Raw genomic sequence first — 21,363 nt, forward strand, 5'->3', positions numbered from 1 at the left:
TTCTCCACTTTGTCTCAGTCCAGATCTCAGAGATGATGGTGGTGTTTGAGGATCCTGTTGAAGCTTTAATCTGCATTTGCGTATGGCACAGCAAACTGTGTTCACAGAAAATGATTTCTGGAACTGTTCCTCAGCTTGTGCAGTGATTTCTATGCCTGTATTTAATGCAGTGCTGCCACAGGGCCAGTGATTTCACACAGATTGCACACAGAGATTTCTCCAGATTCTCTGAATTTTTTGACATTATGCAATGTAGATGATATCGAAGAGATATTCAGTCTTCAAACTTTTATGTTTGGGACCATTGTCCTAAAATTGTTCAGCAGTTTGTAGATACCGTTTTGGGTTTTTGTTGCAGATTGATGAACATTTGCCTGTTTTTTCTTCTGAGAAACTGTGCCACTATAAAATGTTCTTTTTATACCCAATCATGTAACAGATGAACTAATAAGTTTTATTACTCCAATCTAATTAGCTTTTTTTAATTACCACCTACTTTTCCAGCCTTTTGCTAATATGAGCTAATATTTTTCACTGGGCAGATTTGCTAAACAGAGAAAGTTAAATAGTGCTCATAGGTATAGTTAGTTTTACAGGTAATTTTAAAAAGTTGCAAAGCTGTATTTTAAACACAGGTGTAGACAGAGTATTATTATTATTGATGCAAATACCAGTAAGCATTAGGAAACCAGTTTGCTTGTTTTAAAGATTCTCCTCTCTCTATTTTGTGCCTTGAGAAAGGAGCATATCAAGTTTTTTGGAGTTAGGGTTGTATATTTTTAAATATACAATATAATATATAATTATATATATATATATAATATATATATATATATATATATATATATATATATATATAATATATATATATATATATATATATATATATATATATATATATATATATAGTATAGATAGAATAGATAGATAGATAGATAGATAGATAGATAGATAGATAGATAGATTTGCTGTTCTTCTTTTTCATATTTATATACAAAAAGTGCAAGACAGAAAGCCTCTGCATATAATGCAGTCAAGCAGGGACACACACACACACACACACACACACACACACACACACACACACACACACACCACACACACACACACACACACACACACACACACACACACACACACACATTGTTGTTCAGGATTTTGAGAGAGTTGTGCATCTCAAGGCAACTGTTGCAATATTATGTGAGCAAATAACTGAACCTGAAAAATGTGTTACACCTCAGTGCTGCAAAAAAAAAAAGGAAAAATTATTTTTTTAACATATAAAAAACACCCTGAAAACTTCAAAGACACTTTATCATAACAGGTCTGCAACAGCTTCTTTGTTTTCCTGTGGAAAGAAGACAGAATAAAAGCAATAAAGAAAGCACTGGTTCCGCCTGACAGTAAAATCATCCTGAATCTTCTTTTTTTTAAATTGTATTTCATGGTCTCAGCTCGCAAAGAACAGTAAGAGCAATGGATCTTTACTGCTCGGGAACAGAGGTAGCAGCGCCAGAAAACACACACAGTAGGATGCATCGTGGCGCAGAGGTTAAATGAAGCTACACATGGGGGATGTCTGTGTACAATATACGACATTAAGATGGGTTTTTTTTTTTCAATTTCACCACAAGACTAATAAGAGTAAGAATAATCCACATCCAAATATCTGGGTATGGTCATGCTACCTCAATAATACCGTCTCCTTCACACGTTTTAAAATGAAGCCCTCTACTTGCACGGCACTAAACACTAACAAATGTGTTAAAAAGAGTTCAAGGTATATTATTAAAAAATGTTAAAAAATTAAACGTGAAAATTCGGATCCATTGAAATATTACAATTTTTGTGGATGTAGAGTTTCAATTACACCGTGTCATGCTTCTGTCATTGATTCCCACCATACAGAATTCATCTTGGTCTTAGTTTTGTGGCCTTTTATTTACAAGGGTCAGTAACATCCAGTTACACACAAAGATTCGTAGTCACTATTTGCAACATAAACGTGTGCATTTCATTAAGTGAGTATGCACTAACATTGTAAAGACAATCCCTCTTATAAGTAGTGTGTCTGATTTCGATTTGCATGACGTGGACCATCTTCTTCACTTAGCTTAACAAGGGAAAACCATCTCATGCATAAAAAATAAAAATAAATTGATAGTATAAGGCACAGAGAACCTATAGGTATGGCACATGGCAGTAACATCAAGAGATTTTTCACATGGATACATTCACATTAAAATTAAAAAGAAAAAAGCTTCACATTTTTGGAACTAGACTGGGAAACTGTTTTTCTTGCAATCACACATTTACAACCGCTTCACTCTTGTGATTGGCCTGCTGTGAGGAGGTAGGGAGGCTCTCTCTTTTTTTTAAATCCATTGCACAATTTCAGCAGAGCATTGGCTCAGGCAGGCCATGAAGTCAAGCTCAGCTGCAGTCCTGACACATCAGCTGATCTCGGTGCCGGTCAGCATCAACTGATAGTGTTGTAAAAGCTGCTTCAGCTTGCTCATCTGCAAGCCGCTTTGCCACCCACCTCTCATCCCGTCATGCATCAGTGTCCTATCTGTTGTTACTGATGCCTGCTCTGTTCTGTATGAGGGTCTTCCTGCTGCTCTCTCTGCTTTACGCTTTCCACATATGTGAGTTGAAGGGTGGAGACACTGATTTCTCGGCAGAGCCATGCCACGAAAAAAACATTTCTGCAGATAGAAAAAACACAATCTATCGAATTTAGTGGCCATGACTGAAGAAGTGGGTAGAACATTATGGAAGCCTTCATGTGAGACTCTCTAAAAAGAAATAATATCAATGCTAAACCTCACTATGACAGCCGGCTTTTAACACAATCCATCAATCTCAACATTTAAGGTGGGCAGATAGCATGTCAAACTAACTACTTCAGCTATTCGACTGCATCCCATGATCTTCATATGGAAAAATCACCATATTTCCCAAACTATCACTATTTAAAGAGGAAAGATTTGTGTGTCACCCAACAGGTGAGGCTGTAGAAGAAGCCTCAGCTCATTAGCAGGATATGATGAGGTGGTGTCAGGATAAATCTCGAAGCTAAATCTCAGTATTGACATATTGGGTTTGTTAAAGGTCTGTTATCAACATCTCCAAAGCCCTCCTCCTCCTCCCTCTTGCAGGAGTAAGAGACTGTGCAAGTCATACCATTAGTAACATGATGCTTTTACACCTCAGCACAAAATAAAGGGCAAGCACAGGCGTGTATGCGGCATCAACACAGACATACAACACACCGGTTTATGACCATAAAGTTGGCTCTAATATAAGCTCTGATCAATATATTCATGACTTTTCTTGTTTGACGTCTACGGCCGTATTGAAAATCCATCTCACGGTAAAGGCGAAAGGCCGCACACTTCGGTTGAGAGTCTACATTCAGATATCATTCCAGTTGATTTCAGAGCGGTGGCCGGGACGATCATCCTCTCTCAGAACGACAAGTAAATTTCACTTAACGCGTGGACACTCGCGTGTGTACAGGCAAACGTGTGCATATGAAAAAGATGTATTTAAATTGTGTTTTAGCCATGCTTACACATACTGTACATGGCACATAATAGTGATCACACAAGTGTATTATATTGAGTAAATGTTATCTGGTAATATGTACAATATTATACTCATTTTTACACAAATTCTCTTCAAGCTCTATCTATTAGCTGTGGTCATATTATTACAATGTTTCATTTACTGAAGGGCAGTTAAATGACAAATTACATTATGGCAGTGTTAGATGAAGAAAGGAGATGAAACTTTTTGCTTGATTACAGAGGGGGAGTATAGGAATGTGAGGACATTGTCAGTCAGGGTAGACGAGGAAGCCGGAGAAAGTGCTGTATTTGTTGGTGTTTCCCCCGTGAACTTTGCCCCCATCCAGCTGCACGCACACTTCATCCCCCACGTCCAGGTGCAGGATAACACTGTTGGAGGCATAGTCGTAGTTCTGATCTGCGTCTTGAGCGATTGCACTGGCCCTCACCTGCGAAAAAGCACAAGTAAGGAATTGATAGGCGGCCAAGATTGAAAAAAGACCATTAAAGAAGGAAATGCCACGTGGAAAGCAGACGTTTGATGTCACGAGTGTGTTTTGCAGACATATTGTTGTCTGCGGTGAGGCTGAATCATGTTTTCGTGGGCGACAATGGTCTGCACGCACTCTCAACAAGGCAGGAAACAGCAACTCTTCTTTCATGCTGACACAACCTGCTTTTTTCAGAGAAATTAAAGATCAGTATTAGCTAAAATGTAACTATGCTGCACATCCATTACCTGAACATTTGTGTAAATAAAAAAATTACTGTTAAAAATATTTTCTGTTTTTCTAACAGCTTTTATGTATATAATCATAAACCTACTTATAGACACCAAATGTGATTTTCAATGGCTATTTTTTAATATTTCATCTTCAGTATCCAGTCTCACCTACAAGTTTCTACAAATCTCTCTTTTTAATTGGAGGTCTCCTCTTATAGCCTTCAAACACTAATTATCGCCTGCAGAGGAGACATGTTCACCACTGCCATCTAAATGTTAATTAACTAGTCAGCATGACAGAACTATGGACTTCACACTAGTCAAAAATGTGTTATACAGTCCAGTTATCTAATCCAACATGTTAAGAACGCATTTACTTTTATTTATATTTAAATTCGTTGTTTATAATAACTGAAATTCCTCTATTTTTTTTTTCATTTTCCCTTTAACACTTTTATCTTTTTCACCACATTATCTCACCTACAACCAGTTTGTTCACTACTGCTGTTTTATTTCCTGTTTCACTCTGTGATCGTGGTGTAATGTAATCAGTGCTGATGCCTTCCTGTCCACTGGGTAGATAAATGAGATGTGCAGTGATCTTTGGCCTCACACTTCCGTCTCAGACCACCAGCTTTTTTAGTCACCATCAATTTTTTATTTTTTTTTCCAGAGGATTGTTGCTGTCACACCTGATCCACCTGTTGCTGAGGACAGTTTGATGGGAGATTAGCAGAAAGGTGTCAAGGAACACATCAGTTCATTTTTTCACACAAACACAGAAAACACAATGAAGGTTCACACATTCTGATCACTGCTATATGTGTTTGCTATTGCTCATCCATGTCAGCGTCATTAACTGAAAACAGCTTTCAGTTTTATTTACCTTTTTTTGTCTTTGCTTGTCATGCATTGACAGTTTGTGTCAGAGGACAGTGCTGCTCTCATCACAAGAAAGGGGTCGTAGACAAACTGTGAATACCACATTGGCTTATTGTGACCTTTCAAGTGGACGTGGTGAACTTGTCTATTTACACATCCAGTAGCTATCTCCACTACCCACTAAAACTATTATTTGCTAAAAGCTCAACTCATCAATCCTTAATGCTTCTTGGTACTGCTAAAAAAAACAAGCAAGCAAAATAAATAACCCAGAGTCATCAGTGATGACAGTGTTGAGAGTTTACCAAAATATGTATTGCATGAGGCTTAAAGGTGCATGACAGGAGCTGTAACTTTAAATTTTTGTCCCATCTCTCTCACCCGTTATCTTTACCTTCGCCCTAATGCAATAGATAGCTTCTTGTCTCTGAGCCCGGTTCTGCTGAAGGTTTCTTCCTGTTGGGAGTTTTTCCTTCCCACTGTCACCAAGTGCTTGCTCATAGGGGGTGGCTTCATTGTTTGGGTTTTCACTCTATTATTTTAGGGTGTTTACCTTACTTGATTTGGCACTATAAAAATAAAATATATTGAATTGAATGCACTGAAAGTAATTATCACTCGGCTTTAAGACACTAACTCAAGGAAACGCGATAAAACCATAGTTTCAAGACAAGCGAGATGATGAAAATGTCCGATGTTTTGATGAAAACATTCAAAAGAAGAATGTCATCCCTGTTTGGCGTCAGATATGAATAAAAGGCATAGCCAAGGACATTTGAACGTCAGCACACTGCAGCCTCAGAATCACTAAACAATCTTATCAACACTCCTGTAAGACAAAACTCTGCCACCCACTAACTGCTGGTATACAGAGCTAACACATTATCTGGTGTGAAGGCTGCAAACCATGGAGCCTTGCACAATTTAAAAAAGTAAATCTGCTCAGATGAGGCATTATTTACTCTTCTATCAACATCTGGACAGCTTTGTGATTGGAGAAGGAAATGCAATCCACATGATGCTCTGTCTGTAATGATATGACCAGTCATTTAGGAAGAAGTCATCACATCTAACGATACATATTTACATGCATACTAATATGCAACCACTTAGCACTGCCCTTATATTACACGATGGCAATGATCCCATACATGTTGCAGAAGGGAGCACAATTACCAGACTTAATGTTGTGTACCTAATTCTCGAAGACCAATCCAGTATCCCAGGATTTAGTTGAGCAGCTTTTCTGGTGACAAAGGAGCGTCTTTATTTATGATGTTGTTAAATGTGCCTGTTATTTCATCCGCTCTCGGTAAAATCTGAGTTGTTTTCGCACTCGGTAAGCAAATCTCCTTATAATAAATTGCACTATCACTGGCTGGGTAACAAACTATTCAAGCAGGCAATCCATTTAATAGTGGAAAATAAAGTGCACATGTGCATACATATTAATGAATGCAAATAGGACGCCCTAACTCTATCCTTGTCTCCTCCTGTGAGTCTGACTAAGGATATGGTCCATCATCTCCGCCAGTCATCAAACTTCACTGATCTCTTGTGATCACAAAGACAAATCAAATCAGACTAAACTTCCCCCTTTCTCCTCCTCCATCCAACATTTTTATTTTGCCCCTTTCATCAATTTTATCAAATACATTTCTCTCTGTGGGGTTTTCTTTCACATAAAGAAGGTGAACATTTTTACTCCCCTCCTTAGGACAGAAATGAATCAATATCTTTCCTTTGTTTTAATTCAACTCACATCACTCCATTAATTGTTGTCTCTCCCTCCACACCTCACGCCCCTTCCATCATCCCTCTCTCATTTGCCACCCCATTCCTTTCTCTTCATTCTGGACCCATCTATCCATCTTTTTGTGTCCGCATACTGGAATAAGATGCAGGTCACGCACACGCTTTCTCTCCCCTGCCATGGCAGTGTTGGCGGGGGCAGCGTCTAAGTGTGTCCCTGTCCAGTCTAAATCGGATTGATTAACGACGTGCTGCTGTGGCAGGTCTCCTGAGAACCCCTACCCAGCATCCCCAACCCCACTTATATCCTTCCCCCACAACCTCTTACAACATCCCCTACCCCTCTTTACCTCGGGGCAGGCTGTACATAGCTGCTGGCTAGTAATTGGTAGGCAGACAGCTATGGCAGCTCCTCGCCTAATAGGTCCAACTCCTCAATAACTCCATACAATCACAATAAGTGGGAGCACAAGATAGGCTAGAGTGGTCACACCAAATACTAGCATGAGGTCAGGATACAATATGGCACATTCACAAGCCACCCTGCCCTCTTTGTGCATCTTGATAACCTCACATCTCCTCCTTTTTTGTTTTGCAAATCTCAGGTGAACAGCTAAGGAAAGAACAAGAACATTGGAAGACATTTTGTTACTTTACAGTGCTAGGCTGCTTTGCTCTGAAGGGACTGAATGTCTCCCCTGAGGAGAACAAGTAGGTTTAGGAGAAATATTACAGTAGAGGGATTGTTACATCTTGTACATCCAACATCTGTCTACATGGTTGAACAGCAAGATTCCCCTGACAGTATACTGTCAGCTGAGGTAGAGGCTGGCCGGCTGCTGTGAGGATTGCTGTATAGTACACCAGTGAGCAGAAAACATTATGACCACTCAAAAATGGAGGGAATAAGGATTGTCTCATAAAAACTGTGCATGTGAAGGTCAGTTTTCTTCAGTTTTTCACCACTGGATCAATGAGTAAAGACTGAAGCACCTTTACCTTGTTATGGCCGGAGGGCTGATCGGAGAAAATGTAAATGTACCTACATGTTCAATGGAGGAGCAGGGGATGTGCTGGAAAAGGTGCGGCCTGCTCCTGAAGTCTAGACCCTGTAGGAGCGTCTAGCCCTCTGACCTGTTTTTAGGGTAGTGACAGACCAATAGCACATCAAACAGGAGTGGGGAAACTGTTTTGCTGCGTAAAATTACAGCTAAAGTGAGTTTACCTCTGCATGTACATTGACAATATTATCGTAAGCAAACCTAAACCATGCTTGAAATAAAATAATGTTTACCTGAATCAGCATTTAAGGGTCACAACAAAAGTTGCAGCAGTGATATTCACACCACCTCATTGAATGGCCTTTTAAATGAACACCAGCTAATTATATTTGCCAACCAAAAGGACACACTGTTATTTATGGCTTTTTATGGTTGACTTCTTTATGAGGCACGTAGGTTTACTTAGCCTCTACTCAGACAGTGGAGATGCTGACATTTAATGTGCTACGTTTATGATTAATTCATGGCTCCCTTTCCCCTCCTATATACAGTAAACTAGTGGACAAGTCGCATCTTTGTACATTTTATCTACATATTTACAAGAGTGTGACCTTTTAAATATTATCAATATTAATACGATTGACAGTAGAAGTAATTCATGGATGAACATAAGCTGCTTCACGAATTATATGTTACATTCATAACAACAAACGAACAAATGTATCTGCGTGTAAGTTGAACTCTGACATCACACGATGAAATGTGTGACCTATTTTACTCTGTGACTTGCAAAACCTGAATTGCAAAAAAAAAAAAATTTTTTAAAACTGGAGTTTATTGAATGTTTATTCTTCCACATTAAAAAAAAAATAAATTCTCACTCTCCATATATAAGTTTTCATTTTTAATTTTAGAATTTCTACTTAATTTAAACAAAAATTTTATTTAAAACATTTATTTTTGTGTCAGGAACAAAATTTTCAGGCACTAAAGTTGCATCTGTCCCCAACAGGGAAACAAAAGATAAAGTTTTGTAATGCCTGTAAAACACCAACTTATTAGACTTATTGGAGACATGAATGGGGTTCAGTAAAATACCCCAAAGACACTTTTAGAAGAAAAATGGTGAGGAAATGTCGACAAATACAACAGCTCACCAATTAAAGAAAAGCATTTCTTAATGGTTTTTTCTTATGTTGCATCATTAAAACATTCAGACAATTCAGAGAAATCTCTGTATGCAAAGAACAAGGTTAAGTGGCACTGCATTAGAAATGCAGGATTATGTAGTGAAAAACTGGGTCTGTGCCATATCATGACATCCACAATAATTTACACAATTTAAAAGAAGTGTGATTTCTCCATATTAATGATATAGCAGTGCAATGCATTTATGTTCCCTAGAAAAATCAATGAACATAAACCCAAACATGTCTGACAGCAAGAGTCGCGTGTTAGCATCCAGTGATGAATAAATGCCTAAAAACAGAGTTAGTAGGAGCTGATCATGTTTTACCCAAAAGTAAACAAATGACTTCATCAAGGATTGTTGGAGTACTTGCTAGTTGTGCTCTATATTACAGGAAAAGCAGGCTGGAAAGTAGCAATGTGGTTGTAAAGAAGAGCTATGAGCAGCTGGTTAAAATGCTCAACATCAGATACAACATCCCAGGGGGAAATAAATTGTTCAATTTCAATTTATGTGACGATATCGTGCATTTCTTGAAAACTTTCAGTCTTAAATTACTTTAGTTGGTGTTTTTCACTTCTGTTCTACATTTACTTAAAATTTTCAGGAAAAACTTTACCTGGGCTACCTTTGTGTGTCACTGCTATTTCACTAATGCTGTGTCATCACTGACTGTAAATCATTGGAAAAGAAAAGTATAGGAATAAATCAAATTGATGTGAATTTAAAAACTGAACATTCAAAATGTGAAATTCTAAACAAGAGAAGGATCACCCAGCTCGTTATAGATTAAAAGCCAGCATCACTGATGGTATTGGGGTGCATTAATCCACACGGAACAGGTAATTTGTGCATCTTTCAAACAACTTATGTTGCAGATGATGTTTTTCCTGGCTTTTTTAATCATGCAATGCCAAACCACATGCATGTATTCTCAATATAACAACTAAGTATGAAGAAAACACTTCATCTAACCCACTGGTCTCCATACAGTCCATAGCCACATGCTTATATTGCCCTGTCCAAGCTTTGTAGATATGTGCTGCATTAATTGAATTGTTATTTTCCCTCCTCATTATCTGAATATTGAATTTTTATTCCACCACTAAAAGGGCTTTATTTTTCCCCCATCGGGTCATACTAAGATCGTATTGTGTTGTGACACTGAAACCGGCACAGATGAGTCTGCAGGTTCAGCTGTCAGTAACAATCACAGTGAAACCTTGTTTTCCTAAAGTGGGCAGGAGGCACTGGGGCTTTGGGAGTGAAAACAAGAAGCAAAGGCAGATCAGGATTATTGTCAACAGCGGCGGAGATTGATAGCGACAAGGGAGTGAATTTCTGTCTGTTGGCCCAACGCTGTTCTGACGTGATCTGCTGCTGTTGGGAAGAAGGAAGACCCAAGGGACAATAGAGAAGATTACACTGCCTACACTTTTCATTGGGGCCACATTAAATGTGGAAAGAGAGCCAGAGAGCGGTGGTAGGAGGAGAGAGAGTGAGGAAACTGACAGCATGGAAATAATTCACCGACAGTCCTAAATGCTCAATAAAATCTACATTTTCAGCTGTGTGCCACTCATTCATGTGACATTTTTTTAAGGGCTGACACATGTATTTCACATTTATTTAGCCATAACGCATTCACCATTTTTATAGAGGCGTTGATAAAATGTCTGAGAAAATTGATGCAAGGAGGGCATGGGGCAAAGAGAAGAGAAGTATGCGTAATGAAAAGGTGGGTGTGAGAGCAGAAATTTGGATTAGGTCGCACAGACGAGTAAGCAGCTGCGTGCGCTTTAGTAGTCCGAGCACAGGATGCGAGTAAAGGAAGCCAAAGTTGAGGGAGGCCTTGAGTGATGGAGAGGGAGGATGTTGGATAACAAACTGATCAAGCATGCCTGTTTTAGAGGAGAAGGGGGGCTATAAATGAGGTTTGGGAGGTGCGCTGTCCATGTAGTGTGTTATTTTTTTCTCGGTTTTGTTTTGTTTCGCAGTGGTGCCTTGATCCTTTGGTAATAAAACTGACAGGATTCATTCACTGTGATGTACAGACCTCTCAGAGCGGAGCGAGCGATTGAGACGGGGTCTCTTAAACTTACCTGAGGGACCTCTAAAGGTGAACAGGGAGAGAGAAGAAGGGCAATTGAATTGGCCTTTTTTTTCATAAAAGCGTCTGTTTTCTCTCAACCTCCACCCATGTGTACCAGCCTGAGGTTTCTTGTTTCTATTATGCAGGTCGACGCGTAACCCCTCTCCTGCACTGCAGACTCAGACACTAATTGGCATACAAAATGCTAATATTTCGCCATGACACTCAGGACCCAAGGTGTCAAGATGTTGATTAGAAAGTCTCTAATTGGCTCTAGACTGAAACCTTTGACAGTAGAGGGGATAGCTTAATTGGATATAAATGTGTTCTCTTGATGGTCTACCTGAAGCACATCAGCTCCCTCAGCTCTGGCATTATTTAATGCCAGAGCTGAGGGAGCTGATGTTTTTTCTGTTTTTAAAACTAGTGTTTACTATCTTGCATTAACTGGAAAAAAAAAACTCTCTTATACTCAGAAATAGAAAACAACTAAACACTAATTCACCATGCAAACCCTGGATCACAGATTAGCCCATTCTGATAATTCTGCTCTAACCTCTAAAAATGATAATAACCCAGCGACATTTCAGAATTGTCCCTGTTAGTTATGAAAGCAGAAACACTGTAGCACACTGCTGCTTATGAAAGAGACAAAATACAGTTTCCTTGATGAGGAGGAATAATGATATAATGGGAGGCAAAAGGAAAGCACAACAAAGGCGCGGCCAAACACAGTAACAACCAGCCAAGTCCTTTTAGTCTTTGGAATATAATGGCCTCGGCCATTACAACAAGAAACATATAGTTAAATAATGGCCGTGCACACCGACAAGTGCATAAATACATAGAAGACAAGACAAGAAGAAGAGAAAAAAAGCAAGAAAAGCTGCAGGGTATATAGGACAAATTCTTTAAGTTTGCTCTACAAGAAATCTGTCTGAAAAGATGGACTTTCATCCTTTATCGAAAAATGTTCCCCATTAAAATGTCGGGCCGTTGTGACACTAATGCAATTCAAAACACAGGAGAAAATGTTTATTAATGATTCTATCAAGACATGCACAACTGTTGGAGGAGGAAGAAAACAGCATGCCAGTGTGCCAAAATAAAATAAAATTAAAAGTGCTTAATGAAGTCCTACATGAGCCTCATATTGACACCTTGTCTGGCTCACTGTAATTAGCAGCTTCCTCTTCTCACAGCAGCCGCATCACACCTACCTACTGGAGGCGAATTCATCTTTCTCCTAATTGAGTCCAAGCTTGTCATAATCATGACTTTTAACTGTATTATTTAATTAACAAGTTAGCTCACAGACCTCATTATAGACACACTTTAGCTGGGCGTTTCAAGAACATTTAAAAAAATAATAATTAAAAAAAGTATTGGGGGCATGCGATGTTTATGAGATTCAAACTGAAAAGCATTTGCAAAAATATCTTTGGTGCTTTACGCTTAAGGAAAAACCTCACTTTTATTGTTTTTTTTTTTAAATCAAGACCTTTCTTTAAAAGCTTGAAACTGAAATGAAACATTAATCTTTTAATCCAAAGGTTAGGGACAACTTTTAATCAGTTTCTCAGCCTCACACTTCAGCTTTATAAGGGCCCAGTTTGTCCACCAGCCTCATAGATGCAACCAGTGGCGCTACCAAAGCGAGGTTGTCTGAGAAAGTGAAACGCAACAACTACACAGATGCAATCAGAACCACAGACTGACCAACTGACCAACCCTAATTCCACCATATTGGACCAGCTATAAATATTCATACTCCCACTCCATGCTCATCACTGAAAGGGCAAAGAACATATTGGTGGTGAATTATATATCCATTGAAAAGGTCATCTACCTCAACACCAATCTCTTGATGAGTTATGGGACGCAGCGAGGGAAGAAGATTCTTTGCACTGAGTGCTTAATCTCTGCAAACGTGGCGTAAGCTTATCAGCTACATAATTCATTAGCCATTGTTTGAGATGAAGAACCGGCCGCACGTCTGATATTTTTTTGTCATATACTGTCTGGCTGACTGCATTGCTTTGTGGTTAGTCTTCAGCTCATGTCTTAATTTAGAGAACCTCTGTCCATTCTCCTGTGAATATCCATCCATCTCTGTCTCTCTGTCAGCCCGCTCGTCTGTTCTGTCTCGCTCTGCAGTGATCTCTCCCCAGGATGTGTCTTGTTCTCTGCTCCCTTTGACAAGAAGTGGATCAACACTGTGCCCGTCAGTCTGACGATTGTCGTAGGCCCAGTGCGCGCACACATACACACACGCACGCACACAAGTCGCCTCATGCTGTGAAATATGTTAAAGGCAGACTTTAAAGGAAATGCTTTTTTCCCCCTTCAGTACAGCAAGGATGCAGCTGGACCCAGCTGCCAGTGAGATCAGATTTTATCTGTTTTTTTAAAAGTGTTCAATTAGCACAGAGTAAAACCAAAAATCTGCAAAACATCTGAATAAAATGTATAAATGTCTACTTTAGCCAAATGTATTGTGCTCTGTAAACAATGACTAGAGACAAATTGCGAGTGCAGAGTGTCTATAGGACGCCTGATCCTAATGATGTTATAGCTTCATTATAGCTGAAGTTAGGGGGTTATAGCTGAAGCACACTTTAATAAAAATGGATAAGTATATTCATCAGTGATACATGGCCTTACCCACAAATGGGTTTTGATGGGCTTTAAAAATAGAGCCGAGCAAAGTAAAAACACTTCAGTCACTTTTTTGACTCATTACTCAGTAATAATGCTGGTTTAAAGAAAGTAGCCTCTGGAAAGTAAAGCTTAAATAAAAAGTCTTAACCTTATGTTCTTTTTAACTGACGAGGGGGGGGACAGATTTTCAGGCTAAAAAACATGTCAGGCTGTATAGAAGTCAATACACTACTGTTTATTTGAATTATAACCTCAGTAAACACTTTCTTATTGAGTTTATGATCAATGATCATCTCATCTCTAGTTTCAGGTCTTTTTAACTATAGCATGAAAATACTGGTCCCATTTAGAGAACAACAGGTGACAAACCAGTGTATGATTTATGAATTGGACACCTTGTAGTGTAGTACAAGTCGCTACCGTGTGGATGTGCAATGTCTGTTAGTTTCTCAGCCCGAGCTACCCCTCGCGCCTCACTTTTTACTTCAAATACCTCCATCTTTTACTTACAGTCTGATTAGGTAACGAGTCAGTTCAGTGGATTGAATGGATTCAAAGGCCTGGATCCAGTTCAAGTTTAACTAAAGATTTGGTTAATAAGCACATGAGCTGATTATTAAACCATTCTTGTTCAGTAACAGGAATTAAGTCTAACATTACACAAAGCATCTGCAGCAACCTCGAACTTTCTCTCCACCCCTCGTCCCCTCCCTCTGATGTACTTATGTACTCCTTCCATCGTGGTCACTCCCATTGAAAATCTTAGGATCCTCAGCTCTGCCACCTCCAGATGGCCTCCTGTCAGTTGCACAATCTCAAAACCATACATCAAAGTACATCTCATTACCATTTTCTAAACCTCCCCTTTCACTCTTGCTGCCATCCTTCAGTCACAAATCAGCCCTGACACTCATCTCCGAGCATCTCCACCCTGGCTGCACTCTCTTCCTCACCTCTCCTATGCACTGTACATTGCTTTGGATGGTTGACCATAGGTACTCATCTTCCCCTTACTATCTCTACTCCATGGTTCACCTTTCCACCTGTCTTCTGCTCATTCACACACGTATTCTTTCTTCTATCTATCTGGAGACATACTAACATGGTCCACAGTAGCAGTAAACACCCTTTGTTGGTCATGCTTCCATTCAGTGTATGAAAGAGCGTCTGTATTTTATCTAATAGTGTCCTTGTTTATTTTGTTGCCATATTTTGCTTATTTTACCCTGAATTGGCTTTAAATGCTGTTCTTTTAGTTTTCATTGGTTTTTAAAAGCACTTAGCCAACAGAAAACTGTTGAAAATCACCCATTTGGCTGAAACTGGCCTGACCTTGAAATGTGCTCTTAAGATTTGTAGTTTTGGGTAGAGTAATTTGTGATATGAAAATCTGTGTTTCAGGAAAGAGCGTACAGGAAAGAGATTGGTATCTATCTTTTCATCTAAAACAAACAAGGATATTTCTTCTTTTTGTGAATATTTTAATTGATCATTTATTTCTCATATAATAATACTGATGTCTTATAAGAAACAGAATTAAATCTTCCTTGAAGAACAACAAATTCACAATAGTTGTAGTGTAGTGTAGTGTAGTAGTGTCTTGGCTATCTCTCAAGAGAGAATTTCTGTATTAAAGTTTTCTCATTGACCTAGCAGCTTCACCAAGGTTCATGAGCACCTGTCTATTAGCAGAAGAATAGAAAAAAAAGGAAGGCGGGTGCAATGAAAAGGGCAAGATCAGCACTGAATTGGGTTTAATAATTTAGTTGTTGGAAAAGATAATTAATGGGGAAGGAGTCAATAGCTAGTGTGGACAGGAAAAGTGCAAGGTGCACGTGTGTATGTGTGTGTATGTGCGCGAGCACATGACTAAAGGAGGGGCACAGGTGAAGGGGAGAAGATCTCATCTAAAAGCTATGAAAGATTTAATAGCAGGAAAAGACAGGAATGACAATGTCTGTGAAGGCACGCTGCAACAAACCAGGTCCCCCCAATTATATCTGGCATTAAGCTGTCTGTCCTGTTTACTCTGCACCTTAGGTACATGCTGTCAAATCAATAATACTGGGAAAAGCTTTCTTTATGGACTCGATCAGTCACATAATGTATATTCAATATACTACATGTCTGGAAGCAGCATGAAACAGACTAAACAGGTCTGAATTTGAAAGTAATGGTTAGCTCAAATGTACGTTTACACAGCATCAGCAAGTAAGATAAGATAAGATAAGACATTCATTTTAACTTACTGTTTTTATTATATGGGCAGACTATGTCGTTCTGATGGAAAGTATGATAACTGGTTAGCAATATCAGTCGTTATGCAAGCCAATGAACCAAATATTGTTTTCCAACATTTCAACTTTAAATATTAGGTGTTTTTTTCCTGCAAACAATCATTTGGAAGATATACTATGCTGTTTCCAGGGCTGGGATAAGTTTTTTTTTTCAAAGTGCATCAATCTTTCACAGGCTGTGATGATCAATTTGTCACAATAAAATATAAAATGTAGGCATAATAATAAATAATCAAACTCGCTGTGGCACTAATTTATGACTATTATCTGTCCTCAGATCTGCAACACACACTGCAATAGAAAATCAGGGGATGCCACATATTTCATTCAAAATCAGTAAGAAAAAGAGAATGTTAGGCTACAACAAGCACATTTCCAGTAAAAAAAACTTTTTTGTGCGCCAATTTTTTATTTCTTGAACTACTTTGCACTACGTCTCAGAGCTTTGTGACACAACCCACTAACCAAAAAAGAAGCTGACATTGGGGAACATGGGCAACTTGTAAATATAGCTTTAGTCCACCACTGCAGTAACCCTGGGTTTGTTTCCTTGTAGCATCCTCCGTGATGTTGCTGCTGCTAAATTTCAGCCAATAGTGGAAAAGCTAGCAAGGTCAGATGTGTTTTCTTGCTGCTGGACAAGTGACTCCCAGTGGTTGACCTGGGGGTAGCTTCAGGTCATAAAAAAGCAACAGCAATCTGCCACAAGCACTTACAGTAGACTGGGCAAGGGCTGCTGACAAGGCCTACAGGGATGTCGGTGCTTCAGTATTGATGAAAACTAGAAATCATTTTGTCCTAATAGTTAAGACACATACAGTAAGACACATAATTCGTATGTGCAATGTTTGATTGAAGTAAGAATAAGATTTAACCCTTATGTTAAATCTGCATCTGTCTGTTTCCACAGTGGCGATTCTCAAATTAAAAACTAGCCCGTGTTCTTCTGGTAAATCCTTCTTAGCCTGCTGATTTAGATGTAGATTTAATAAAGCGTACCAATGAACAGCAGCCCAGCACAGTGATGCTCTGCTCAGTAGCATATTGTTGTCAGTTCATGTACCGTGTAATCTGTGTGGACAAACTGTGTTACCATTAAACCTTTGCAACAATGCAAAGCATGCTTCCCCCCCCCCCCCCCCCCTTCTTCTTCTTCTTCTTCTCCAGTAATCCCCAGGACATCACTCTTCTGTTCTGTAGCACACATGTCAGAATCAGAGCGCCTCAACAGAGCGAGGGCTTAGTACTTCAAGCTTGTCACTGCTCTCCAGATGGAAGCATTCAAGGCTTTTTCCAGGCATTTTGTACTTGTTTATTTATTAGTGTTAAAGTCAGAGTTTCTCAGAGGACAGTAGCCAGCTGTTGCATTTTGGCTTTGCTCCACCGAGACGCAGAGGATTGTTATCCTCTTGATCGCTTGGCTGTCATTCTCTCTCCCTCTTTTTCTCTCTTTTTCCACATGCAAGTTGTGCAAATAACTACAATTTCTTCTAAACCATTTCTTACTCCCACCTCCTTTCCTCTTCTTTTTTGCGTCCTTGAAGTCTCTTACATTTTTAGTGTATTTCAGCTTAATTATCTCTCTCTATATTTGATTTGTCTAAAACTTCACTATGATTTTCTCAGTGGAGTATTGTTTGGAATTCACTTTTGGGGGATTTCTTTTTAACCATGCTCAAAATCTGAGTGGCAGTCACCACCTGCATAGCACAATGAAGTCCACTTCAATAGTAAATAACACAGCATCTTCCTGCATTTAAACTATATGACAAAATGTTTCTTAAATTAGTGAATTGTATCTATTACCTGAAGTTCTGATCTAAGCATGTTATTTAGTTATATACTTTTATATTTACTGCTCTTGTATTTGAACTCACTGATGCAAAAGATTCTTACTAATGTTTGTGTGTTGGTTTGATTGCAAGGGGAGGTCAGTCCAGTTCAGAAACACTGCAGCACAAACCCACCTAAACTCGCACTCACCTGTCCATTCTTCTTCAGGTCTGCCCACATGCTCGTCCCATCACCTCCTCTCATCAGGACATGGTAGGTGAAGTAGTAGATACCTGGCAGAGGGCAGGTGAACTTGCCGGTACTCGGCTCATAGTAGTTCCCTACATTGGTCACCACATCGTCAAATTTGAGTATTTCACTCCCTTCGTGTTGCTTCCGGAGGCCGGCGTAGAAGGCAATTTTGGGGCTGTAGAAGGAAGGGCCGTAACCACCAGGTCCAGGCCCTGGTGGGCCAGGTGGGCCGGGCTTACCGGGCTCTCCAGGGGGGCCTTTAGGACCTGGAGGACCAGGAATTCCAGGGCTTCCTCTGAACCCCTGTTTGCCCCTGCGGTTTGAGAAGTCCGGGGGCTGAGGGGAGACAGCTGTCAGCTCTCCCTGTGGGGGGGTGAAAGTGTCACACACCATCTTGCAGCTACCCAACATCTCATAGTGCGTGCCTCCTCCTCCGGACCCTCCCCCCTTGGTGGTGTGGACCAATAGGGGAATGGCTACCAGCAGGACCAGAACCATGGCCACGCCGACTCCAGCCCCAATGACACGTTTCTTTCGGCTGAGCCGTGAGGCTGCCAGTGTGAGGAAGTCCTCCTCCCCTTTAGCTGGAATGGTTGTGCCGGCCAGGCTGAACTCTGGGTAGAAAGCAACCACTGAATTGAGAAGGTGGAGCAGGGAAATATGTGATTGTGCGGGACGCACAAAAGAAAGTGGGGTGCTATTCAAGGACTGGGAAAGACTGACGCATCACACAGGAGGAGAAAAAAATCAAAAGTCAGGGGGAGACTGGAATCTAGGGTTTTCCATTACTTGGCTTTCAGTACACGTGTATCCTTTTTATTTTTCACTTTCCCCTAGATCATTATGTCTTCAGGATTTTATCATCTTTAAAGGTATACATCATATAACACAACTATTCTAAATTACTTGGTTCAAAATGAGGGAAACCGCTGAGATGCTGGATTTTAGGCAAGCTGCTTTTTATACGAATCCACTTCTGTGGTTGTAGAAGCTCCAGTGAAAATCCTTCAGTTGCTCAGGCAGAGAGCTGTCAGGTGGGGTCTACAGTATTCCCACTGGAGTTCATCTCACCCACCACATACAGGGAAGGGCGCTTTACTTGTCTGTCCAGGAATGAAAAGAGAAGAACAAGGAAACTGCTAAATTTCTGGTCTTTTTTTCTATCTCCCTTACTGCTGGTGCTCCATTATATTTATCGTAAAAACCCATTCCTCCACTCAAACAACAGATTTGTTGCAGCTCATAAGAAGGGCTAAGAATCTAAGTTTTTTAGAGGTAAAGGTAAAGCAAATATATATATATACTATATATCATACATATATACTATATATATATATATAATATATATCAATACCTATAATACTACTATATATATATATATATATATATCACAGAAAATCAGCGAATCCATTGCACTCTAAAAGAAAAAAACACACACACATATAGCCTAATCATAACAGGACTAAGAAAATGTGATCTCCTTATACCACATATTTATAATTTAAATGTTAAATATGGAAGGCATTTAAGAAACATTTCATATTGCAGTAATTTCATATTTAAAGGTGTACTTGACAATTATAAAAAAAATGGAACTAGTGTGACCCACACAGGTGGATTGTTTTTGTATTAATCACGTTCAGGTCCTCAAAATTCATGTTAAAACATTTTGTATTATTCATAAAAGCAAACAGGTTAACACTAGTTTAACACAACAGACACAAAAGCTACATGTTGATATTATTCCAGGCCTGCTGCATTGTTCACAAGCTCTTTGCTCACCTAACAGCATAAATGCATGAATTATTTTAGTATTTTCATTTAAATTAAAATTGAAGTGACCAAGCTTCAATATGGCCAGGGTGGGTAAAAACGATTCCGAAAGTTTTTTATAAACTAGTGCAAAAATAAAAGTACACTGCAATAATCAGCTCACCCAGATGTCTTCTTTCTTTGCTCCTTTTTTTTTAAACCCCGGTCTTCAGTGGGTTTTCATCCCACGGGTTCAGACAGAAACGCCGCAGGAAAGCTGGTCCAGGACCCGAGCGAAAGACTGAGGCGCGTCTACTGGCGCTTCGGCTGAAGTTGCGCTGCGGTCCAAACTCTGCTCGGCGGAAACAGTCATAGTAATACTACCAACTTACAACATGTCATCCTGGAGTCCTGCGTGCTGGCGGGACCGCACCGTCCGCCCAAAAAGAAAAAAAAAACATTTAATTAAAAAAGAAAAGAAAAGAAAAGAAAAACGCTCAAGGCAGCGGGAGCAGTGGAAGCGATGCCGAAGTGGTCGATCGCACCTTCAAAGAGAAAACTACATATTCTGACTGCTTACTTTTGCAGACTTTCGCCGTGAATTAATCCGGCGCACGGCGACTTTATTTTCAGAGCAACAGTTCACTCACTTGTTGTTTTTTCCCATATCCTGCTTCTCTCTCTCTTCAGCATCTGCCCGCTACTGCGTCCCCCCCTCATCCTCCCTCCTTAACACCTCCAGCCACACACACAAACACACACCCAGCATCGCCCTATCCAGCATGTGACCTTTTCACAAATCAAATGACTACATCTGTTTAACGGTTTAATCAAAGGTTTTACAATATTACTTGGTAGATTTAAAGCATATTTGTTGGATATTCTGTGATAGTCTTTCTTTTTTCTGCCTGACTGTAACCTTACAGATTTTCAGGTGGCGTTAAGAGGTATAGACACTTGTGGAGTTGTGTTTACGGAGAACAGCAGGTGTGAAAAGACTAAAGTCTAAGTACAAAAACGTGGGCTACAGATGTGAGACTGAAACACAACAGGCAGGCAGGCGAAGTGAAAAGATAAAATGAAAGGAGGAGAGTGGTGTTCTCGGGGTCTGTTGTCAATGTCTGTGTTTTTGTAGCTTTCAGACCTTGTTAGAGATGAAAGATGTATCACTGCTGACAACTCCCCCACCTCCTCCATCTCGTCCTGGTCACTTTCTGTCCATTCTTCTCTGCTTTATTTTACAGTATTCATCGGTTAATTAATTCTCAGATTGGACAGAATATTTAAACTCTAAATATTCTGGGATTCCCTGCTGACATGGTCTATCCTTGTGTCAGCTCTCATTCAGCTGCATGAGAAATACACCTGACATCTGAAATACATCCGTTATGCAGCTCATCATTATTTCTACACTTG

At 39.7% G+C, this 21,363-nt stretch overlaps 1 protein-coding gene across 1 annotated transcript; it reads right to left on the bottom strand.

Moving 5' to 3' along the window:
- Positions 1–1,914: 1,914 nt before the first annotated feature.
- LOC102299981 (complement C1q-like protein 4) lies at positions 1,915–20,660 on the bottom strand. The gene is made up of 3 exons (XM_014334385.2): positions 20,132–20,660; positions 18,154–19,298; positions 1,915–4,021 (listed from the first exon to the last, which is right to left on the bottom strand). Exons 2-3 carry the CDS (start codon positions 18,691–18,693, stop codon positions 3,842–3,844), a joined length of 720 nt encoding a protein of 239 aa, XP_014189871.1. The 5' UTR covers positions 18,694–19,298; positions 20,132–20,660; the 3' UTR covers positions 1,915–3,841.
- Positions 20,661–21,363: the final 703 nt, after the last annotated feature.

The sequence above is a fragment of the Haplochromis burtoni genome, unplaced genomic scaffold (assembly GCF_018398535.1).
Source record: "Haplochromis burtoni strain Fernald_Lab_line unplaced genomic scaffold, NCSU_Asbu1 Contig_79, whole genome shotgun sequence".
Classification (NCBI taxonomy): Eukaryota; Metazoa; Chordata; class Actinopteri; order Cichliformes; family Cichlidae; genus Haplochromis; species Haplochromis burtoni.

What these genes read in the sequence shown, in the direction of transcription:
- LOC102299981 (XM_014334385.2), bottom strand. Translation starts at nt 18,693, where the DNA reads ATGGTTCTGGTCCTGCTGGTAGCCATTCCCCTATTGGTCCACACCACC. An exon ending in ACCTGAAGAAGAATGGACAG is followed by an intron (nt 4,022 to 18,153) that starts GTGAGTGCGAGT and finishes GCTTTTTCGCAG; the next exon opens with GTGAGGGCCAGTGCAATCGC.